General features: G+C 45.6%; 1 protein-coding gene across 10 annotated transcripts in view; it reads left to right on the forward strand.

The window, feature by feature from the left end:
- Positions 1-9,317, forward strand: part of TANC2 (tetratricopeptide repeat, ankyrin repeat and coiled-coil containing 2) — a 492,680-nt gene extending 483,363 nt beyond the window's left edge. For 8 of the 10 annotated variants that reach the window (XM_067540990.1, XM_067540986.1, XM_067540988.1 and 5 more), the window contains one exon: positions 1,702-9,317. In XM_067540990.1, coding sequence (XP_067397091.1) covers positions 1,702-3,652 — 1,951 coding nt within the window. In that variant the 3' untranslated portion in view covers positions 3,653-9,317. The remainder of the gene's footprint in view (positions 1-1,701) is intronic. The other 2 variants (XM_067540987.1, XM_067540989.1) reach the window with 1 other exon arrangement.
- Positions 9,318-9,406: the final 89 nt, after the last annotated feature.

The following is a 9,406-nucleotide window of genomic DNA, read 5'->3' on the forward strand; positions in this document are numbered from 1 at the left end:
GGCGCCAGCATCACCACTGAGGCCAGCGTAGGTCTGGTCTACACTAGAGAGTTTTGTGGACAAAAGTCACCTTTTGTTGACAAAACAATCCTGGTGTACACACTGCAACCACCCTTTTGTTGACAAAACTGCCCTGATTTGTCGACAAAACCACCTTGACAAAAGGCGTAGGGCTTTTGTCGGCAGAGGTAGGGCGACAGTGTCAGTGTAGACACTGTGTCTCCTTAGAGCAAAGGAGGGGCTGTCATACTTGTCAAATTCACTGCTCTGGGAGAGCAGTGAAATTGACTGGGGAGGAGGGGCTGGAGCCCGGCTCCACAAGCTGCTGGGCTCTGGCTGTGGGTCCTGGGCAGCTGCTGCCTGGCTACCAGCCCAGGCTCCCAGCTGGGGCAAGCCGCGTGCGGGCTTGCAGCCGGTCAGCAGTTGCCCGGGGCTTGCCGGCATCCCGGGTGCCAACAGGGCTGCAGCCTCCTGTGCCCAGGCTCGCAGCCAGGCAGCTCCAGCCCTGCTGGTAGCTGGGGCTTGGGCAGCTGCCTTCCAGCTGCAAGCTGGGACCAGGCAAGCCGGGGCGGGGGCAGCAGCTGGCTCCTGCCTGGGAGCAAGGAAGTCCCTGTGCCCTGACTGGGATCCATAGTGGGGAGGGGCAGCCCGGATGGGTCTCTCAGCTCCCCCCACGATGCCCCTGAGGTCGGTGGAAATGGTCCTAGTGAGGACGCACTCACCGACCCACGGATAGCAGTGTGGACATCAGCCACCGCTGAAAGTCGACGTATCTCATGTCGACGCATTTCTGCAGTGTAGACGTAGCCTTGGTTCCCTTATCTGCTCTCCCCGGATCAGGAGTGGGTCTCACCCAAGCGCTGACTAGTGTTGGGAGGCATTGGGGGTTTTTCTTTCTCTCTGACGGAGCAGTGACCTGGAGCATTTTATAAAAAGTCACATGTTGAATCTGGAGGCTGCTCACCGGCCAGATCACAATCGTGTTAAAATAGATTCAATTTTGTTCAAAAGTTAACAGTGTCCCTGTAAATGACAACCCACCTCCCCCGAACACCCCCTCCCCTTACTCCTCCTAGGCTAGCCTTTACAGTGTCAGTCACAGAGAGCATCTTCCCCAGGGGCCTCGCGAGCTTGCAGCTGTTGGGACCTCTCCCTCCTTGTTCCCTTCATCACGAGGAGACAAACCCAATGCACTGCAAAGTCTGAGAGGCAGCCTTGTCTTACGCATTGACTGTGGGCACCCCTGAGTTCTAGGCCAGGACATGGCCTTGGGCAAGTCAGAAGAAGCTAAATGGGCCGCTGGCATGAGCAGCTGCAGCTCCGTCAACGTGGACAGAGTTGCTCTTGCTTACTCCAGTGGTGAACCTGGCACTTACATAACATCTGTGCTTCATTTTCCCCTCCCATAAACTGGGGACAATCTGCTGACAAAGCTCCCGGGGTTAAATACTCTCCACGTGCTGGGTTGTGCTAGCCCAGTAACGTCTTTCCCTCCTCCCCAGAATGACTAACAATGTTTTTCTTTGGTTGGCGTAAAATAACCAAATGGAGGCACGTAAGGCAAAGCTCGAGAAAGCCGCTGTAGAGATCGCAGCCTCTCCCTCAGTAAAACAGACAAGCTGCTTAAGATCAATAGAATCCCATAAAAACGTCATTCAAATCCAGAGTAACTTCAATTCTCATGTCTGTCCCCTTGTCAAGCAGGCAGTTTTCAGCAGCCCTGGAGGATCTGAACGAGGCCATCAAGCTGTGTCCGAACAATCGTGAGATCCAGCGGCTGCTGATGAGAGTGGAGGAAGAATGTAGACAGATGCAACAGCAGCAGCAGCAGCAGCAGCAGCCACCATCCGTGGAACCTGAACCTGAAGCCCAGCATGAAGAACTGTACTCTGTGCAAGATCTCTTTGAAGAGGAGTACCTTGAGCAGGATGTAGAAAATGTTTCTATTGGCTTACAGACAGAGTCGAGGCCAAGTCAAGGACTCCCTGTCATCCAGAGCCCACCCCCTTCTCCTGCTCACCGAGATTCAGCCTATATTTCTGGCTCGCCTCTTGGTTCACATCAAGTTTTTGATTTCAGATCCAATAGTTCTGTGGGTTCACCAACAAGACAAGGGTACCAGTCCACCTCTCCTGCTCTGTCTCCAACGCATCAGAATTCTCATTACAGACCTAGTCCGCCACATACTTCCCCTGCTCACCAGGGTTCCTCTTACCGCTTCAGTCCACCTCCAGTTGGAGGTCAAGGAAAAGAATATCAAAGTCCACCACCTTCACCCCTCCGTAGAGGTCCTCAGTATCGAGCCAGCCCTCCTACAGAAAGTATAAGTGTCTATAGGTCCCAGTCTGGCTCCCCGGTACGTTACCAGCAAGAACCTAGTGTTAACCAACTCCCTGGTAGACCAAAGTCACCATTATCCAAAATGACACAGAGGTCCTTCCAGATGCCCCAGCTTCCTGTTGTTGTTCCACAACAAGGGCTCCGGCTACAGCCTGCCAAGGCGCAGATTGTAAGAAGCAACCAGCCAAGCTCTGCAGTGCATTCTAGTACTGTGATTCCAACTGGTGCTTACGGCCAAGTTGCCCATTCTATGGCTAGCAAATACCAGTCTGCATCGGGGGAAATGGGAGTTGGTCAGAGTAGGTTGGTTTACCAAGGTTCAATTAGTGGAATAATTGATGGTAGACCAGTGCAACATGTTCAAGCCAGCCTTAGTGCAGGAGCTATCTGCCAGCATGGAGGGCTAACTAAAGAAGATCTTCCACAGAGGCCTTCCTCAGCATATAGGGGTGGAATGAGATACAGTCAGACCCCTCAGATTGGGCGTAGTCAGTCTGCTTCCTATTATCCAGTCTGTCATTCAAAGCTTGATCTGGAACGTTCTTCCCTTCCCTCCAGCCAACTTGGTTCTCCTGATGTGTCCCACTTAATCCGAAGGCCCATCACCATCAATCCCAATGAAATAAAGCCTCACCCACCAACTCCAAGACCACTGCTTCATTCTCAAAGTGTTGGCCTCAGATTCTCTCCTTCTAGCAATAGCATCTCATCCACCTCCAACCTGACTCCCACCTTCCGCCCTTCCGCTTCTATTCAGCAAATGGAGATCCCTCTCAAGCCAGCTTATGACAGATCATGTGATGAACTTTCTCCAGTCTCTCCACCTCAGGGGAGTTACCCCAGTGAGCCAGCCCGTTCCAGGACCACGCCGTTCATGGGAATTATAGATAAAACAGCTCGGACTCAGCAGTACCCCCATCTCCACCAACAGACCCGGACCTGGGCTGTCTCTTCAGTGGATACTGTTATTAGTCCGACATCTCCTGGAAACCTCCCCCAGCCAGAATCGTTTAGCCCACCTTCTTCAATCAGCAACATTGCCTTTTATAACAAAACCAACAATGCACAGAATGGCCATTTGCTAGAGGAAGACTATTACAGCCCCCATGGGATGCTAGCCAATGGGTCCCGGGGAGACCTTTTGGAGAGAGTCAGCCAAGCCTCCTCATATCCAGATGTTAAGGTGGCTAGGACACTGCCTGTTGCACAGGCCTACCAGGACAACCTGTACAGGCAGCTCTCCAGGGACTCTAGACAAGGGCAGACATCCCCTATCAAACCAAAGAGACCGTTTGTGGAGTCTAATGTGTAAAAGACACTTGTTGGAGTAAGACCCTTATGTTTTCAGCACACGTTTCCAGGCTTGAGTCCCACGTGTATATTTTTTTTATTACTATTATTTCTATTTGGTAGCTACATGAGCAAGTTTCTCCAGTAATTTCTGTGTGATGATCAGACAGCCATGCACGCGCTCAGAATCCTTTGTTATCCAGCTGACAGAGAAGCCGCCATCAAACAAGCCAGCATTGTTTGCCCAGTTCAGACTGAATTCCTGCACAGGTTTCAGCTGTCAAACAGGATACGTTAGTACATGGAGTGGGTTAACCCAGGCAGTGGGAGGTAACCAGCTCTTTGCAAGAGACAGCCACCTTCAAATCTAATTAATTTCTTGTAAAATGCATATGAAAATTCTTAGTGGAAACTGGCAGCCTTTTCCAAATTTGAATTGTCCAGTATTCCCCTAGCCATCCAGCGCATTCCTCTTCCCAGTTGTCTCTTGCCCACAAAGAGCTTGTTATCTGCACAAACTGAGGCTTTATTTGCTTTTAATAACAAGCAGCTATGCATAATAATTGTCCTGCTTGATCTGGTTTAAATAGCATTTTAATCCGAATTATATCTGTTTGTTGTTTTTTAATAACGTAGCGTGTCACAATGGGTGGGACCATAAGATGCTTTGCTACGTTCCAAATGCCACAGTATTGATTTACTCTGAGGCATTTTAAAAATATTTAGAGAGAAATCAAACTCTGCCCCTTTTGTGAATTTTAATCAGCCAAAGGAATTGGCTAGAAGCCTCTTGTGCATTTTATAAGCAGAATTAACCACAACCTTTTCTTCACGCCTCCAGCAGATGATTGCATCTCACACACAACACCACGCTTTCACCAGGACAATTTAATGGGTTTTCATTTTGCTTACAAGGAAAATTTGAATAGAAAACCCTTAACTGAGGAAGAAATCTTAAATCTTTTTATCATCATGCATAACGTGACATGGAGGTTTCCAAGCCAGAAAGTGTCCAAGGAGTCACTTTAGTGAAGTCCTTCTGAAAACACAGCCTTGCCATGCCATTTCCTTTGTGTTTGCACCTACTCTTCGGAAGCTGCGTGCTGTAGTGAGGGGGCTGCACTCCTCCAAGGGAGTCATGAGTAAAATGTGTGTTTCTTAGAGCTGCAAGATTTCTTATTGGAATTTTGGGAAGCGGTTGCTGTGCTGCAGACCTGTAAATGTTAGAGACAATGGTTTGCTCTTTAAGGACCTGTAGTTAAGAGAGAGATATTTATAATTAATTTATGTGATCTATTTCAGGAAAATGTTCTGGGGTTTTTTGTTCCGGGTTTTTTTTCTTTTTTAAAATGAGATGCAACTAGTGTTGAGTCGGTGTGAAAAGCAGGGGCTGTTTCCAAAACCATTTAAAAGTATTTTCTGGAGTTTTATTTGTGTAGCGGGAGCTTTCTTTGCATATTTTTCATTTATTGTGGTTATGTTTTTAATCTGCCTTTTCATAAGTGAGGGCAAACAGCCAGGTGGATGAGAAGAGCATTAATATTGTAGCTTGTTTTAAAGCAAACCAGTGCCTGTTGCCCAATACTGAATCTCACGTTAACTCTTCAAACAAAAAGGGAATTAGTCCTAAAAAAGAGTTAACGCTGTTTGTTTCCAAAGGGCTACATGAATCTAGTCATAGAAGGAAACACTCATTGAACCAAATTAAGGGCAGATCCTCGGCTAGTGTAAATTGGCGTCATTCCCTTATGACCTTAACGCAGCTGCGATGTTTTAAACCAGTTGAGGATCCGGCCCTAAAACTCTTAGCAAACCCTGGCTTTGATTAGCTTTTCACTTGTGTAGAGCTGTAAAGTGGATCCGTACAGTTTGTTGTAATTTCACTACTTATTTTGCTTAGACCAAACTGGGAGAGGCTGCCCTTGGGACATGTCAGGCTTGTATCTCACTGACAGAGGCAAAAAACAAAAGTACTTTTCATCTGTGTTCTTTGAGGATTCCGTTTCTTCCACTCAGATATTTGCGGGCCAGTTTTATATTTCTCCAAACCAATATTTGTATTGGAGGTTTGCTTTTTTCCCCAAGGGGCAAGAAGGTGCAACTCAGAATTTTCTCCCTTTGCTTTATTACAGGGATCTCTAAGCAGGTTATAAAACTGGGAGCCTTCCCAGTTACCTGTGTCTCCTTCCCAACACATTTAGACTGGGCTGTGAGGAAAGGAAGCTGCATGCACTATTTCTGTCAGTGAAAAGGATACTGACCAGTATTGTTTCCCTCTTTTTTTAAGTGTGTTCTACCTTATAAGGAGCAACTGATTGTTTGAATCTGCTTACAGTGCACTGAGCTAGCTAAATTGTGTCCATTAATGGTTTTTTTTTTATAACATCATGTTTTTGTTCAAAGCCCCGTGTTTCCTGAACAAACGAATGGCTTTCTAGCTTCAGTAGTTTCTTCTGAAATCAAATTTCACCTCATCCCTTTTTTATACAGTTAAGTGAGACATGCTGCTGCCATAAGCCAGTCACCTCCAATCTTATTGTTAAGAGAAGCCAAACTGAAAGATCCTTGTAGAAGATAACGCCATTGTTATATCTCTGACTGTGCTTTGCTTTGCTATTCACTGCCGTGTGATTCCAATACTGTACTTTAGAAATGTCCCCTAAAAGCACTTACATGTACAACTTTGGGTTTATGAAGATGTTTTAAGGAGAAAAAAAACAGCTCACACTTTAACACAAATACAGAAATGAAACGATGCTTAAATACTGTAGCGTGCAGGGTTTTTTTCCACAATATCGTGTGTTACATTTTCACAGGATTCTTGCACTAATGGTTTACCATCTGTTCTCTCTAAATGGGTGCACTTTACTGTTTGAATTTGTTACTATGATAAATACTGGATATTTAAGCGTGAGTAGTGTCTTCATTAGAAAATAGCATAACAGCTCTTGTCTCAGTGTATTTTTCAAAAAAAAAAGAAAAGAAAAAAGAAATGAAGCAATGAATCATAACATTTATAGCACAAGAACTAACTGTTGTATATAAGCATCAAAAGATTGAGTAATTTTTAAATACAAAAATATTTGCCGTGATTTTTAAAGCGCTTCCCCAGCAATTTTCTTAGGACGCCTGAGGCATATTTGTTACGTTAATTGCTGGATCGGTAAGGAACACACTTTTCAATTGAAAACCAAGATTTATTTATCTTCAAAGTCATGATTAGTATCTGGCATGGACGAAATGGAGATTAGTTTGTATTTGCTGTCATATTTTGTCTTGGTTGTAAAGCGCACTATCTAAAGACAACTCAATAGCAGCACAAGACTGAAATTTCACTTGCTGCCCCTTCACTTCTTCAGTTTAGATGCATATCTTGTAAGCTTGTCTGCTGAAGACAGTGTAGCGTATCCCCAGCGGCTGTCAGGATTGCCGGATTGAGTGGTAAGATATACTTAGATACTGTACATTTCTCCTGTTGGAATAAATTAAGACTACCAGCATCGCCCACCCAACTGGCACCCCAGCAGGAGCTCTGTAATTTGAAACTGCCCATCCCTAGTGGAAGTAGGATTCTCCAGGGGCACCAAGTAAAACAGTTGCTTGATGCCTAATGCAAGACCCCAAGAATTTTTTGCTTGGGCTGTGTAGTCTGTCCGGTATTCCTAAACAAACACTCGTTGTAACCAAACCAGCCACTAGATGTCACTCTGACTGCACACTGGACATGCCATGGTAGAGCTAGAATGTCTAGCCCAGCTGTGAGGATTTGCTTCCACAGCTGGAAAGACTCAGCTCCAGAAGAGAGGGCACCAGCTGTGTGCGCAGCTCCAAAGTGATCACTACGAGCCAGTTTAGGGACGGTGCTGGAGGGCTGTGAAAATAGTGCTTAGGGGAGGGACGGGTTCAAGGAGTGAGGCCCTTGGAACCCATGTCTGAGGGAGAATAGAGTTGGGCAGCATGATCTTTCCCCCTTCTTCCTTCTGTTACTGGGTGCAGAGACGTACTCTTCTGTAGATGAGACTGTCTCCGTTGCTGGCTGACCAAGACAATTGGAATCACGTGCACAGTAACGTAGGGTGGTTTTCTTTGAATACTGGTCCTGGAATTTTCTTTCTTTAAAAGTTTTTGTGCACATGTCTAAGCCGTCGTTTGCATTAAGTAAATCCTGGCCAGGGTGGCTGCTAAATCCCAATATCTCAGTGCCCTAATACAAAGATTATTGTATAGTCAGGGTTATCCAGAAGAAGTCTAAATAAAACCGAAGTGCCAGATACGCCTTACTTATAGCACCAAGCACATCTGCGTGCCTGCTATTTTTTTTTTAACCTTCATTGCATAAGTGGGTCCTTGCTGATCTGTTTCGAGCTCTTTGGTTGATGTAGTTTTTTCCTTTGGACATTCCAGACAATTCATCTACCACGATTACTGATCTTTCAAAAAGGGCTTAGGGTAAGAGCTACCGTATCTACTGTACCATGTCGCAGAGACCTCCATAGCAAAATGCCTTTACTCAGTTCTGGTTGCTCAAAGGAAATTTGGTGGGGATGCATGTGGACAGAAGCACAATGGTGAAGGTTGATCTGCTTTTTCAGAATTACTTGAATAATCGATGGACTTTTATTCAGTCAAACACTTCTTTTTCTAATACAAACCACTAAGGGCTGACTTACTTAGCAAGATTCATTTGTGTGCAATGCCTGACAACAGCTGAATCACACTGGAACCTTTTACTGATGTATATAAGACACCCCTGAGAAAACCCAACTAACCCAATCAGCACTTCTAAAGGGATTGGACACCGGATAAATACACTGTATCCTTTATGTGCTACCCTGTCCCCCCTCCTGTCAGCTGCACTCATGCCACTTAGTTAACAGCCTGAAACGGAGCTGGGCCCTGCCCTTTTACACTCCCTGGTCAGTCACAAAGGAGATGGGGATTGGCCACAATCGTGTTCCGGGTGGGTGGGAAAGCCTCAAGCCCATCGAGGTAGGTCACTTTAGCTGCAGGATGCCTTGTCGGGCCCTGCCATCCCAGACAAACTAGGAGCCACGCTGTGTGCTAGGTCCATTGTGCCGATACATCAATAACCTAGAGATTCCAATGTGGTCGCCTCCAGCAGTGGTGATGTCATGTCTGTCCAGCATTTTATTTTCCATAATATTACAGCATTTTTGTCTCTGTTCCGTCTTCGCCGCTTCCAAGAGGATTTGAGTTAGTACAAAGATGTACAGTATACACACACTGGTGATTTGTACTAAATAAATAGTACTGTTTGCCATCCTTCAAGACACTTGCTGGGAAGATCTTTAAGACACTTAATTTTCCTTTAGCTTTTCTATAATTCCGATGTAAAGGACTTTCTCTGTACAGTATATTACTCAATGCATGTTCTGTTCTCTCTACTGATATATTGAACACGACACAGTTGTGATATTGTTCGGGGGAAGGCAACTCCTGCACTCAGCTGAGGCCCTCAGCCTCATGTATAAGGAAAGAAAAATGATTTTTTTCCTTTGCTGTATTTGCTTGAGCAGAGTTTTCTTGTCTGTACATGTGAACTGTGAGATAGATGTGAAAAGTTCAAAAGAATGCATTTCCCCCCACTGTATACAGATTGTAATCTGTACAATGACCTGTACGTATGAAAAAAATGTACTTATTTATAAATGGTTAACACTTGGAAAGCGAGTCTGGCCTGGTGTTTTCCTCGTGCTGCAGCCTGAAATTAAGAGCATTCGTTTGTGTCTTGGCACAGCCATACAGCCGTAAATAA

The sequence above is a fragment of the Emydura macquarii genome, unplaced genomic scaffold (genome assembly GCF_026122565.2).
Source record: "Emydura macquarii macquarii isolate MOO-44397 ecotype Brisbane River unplaced genomic scaffold, CSIRO-AGI_Emac_v2 contig_629, whole genome shotgun sequence".
NCBI classification, from domain to species: Eukaryota; Metazoa; Chordata; order Testudines; family Chelidae; genus Emydura; species Emydura macquarii.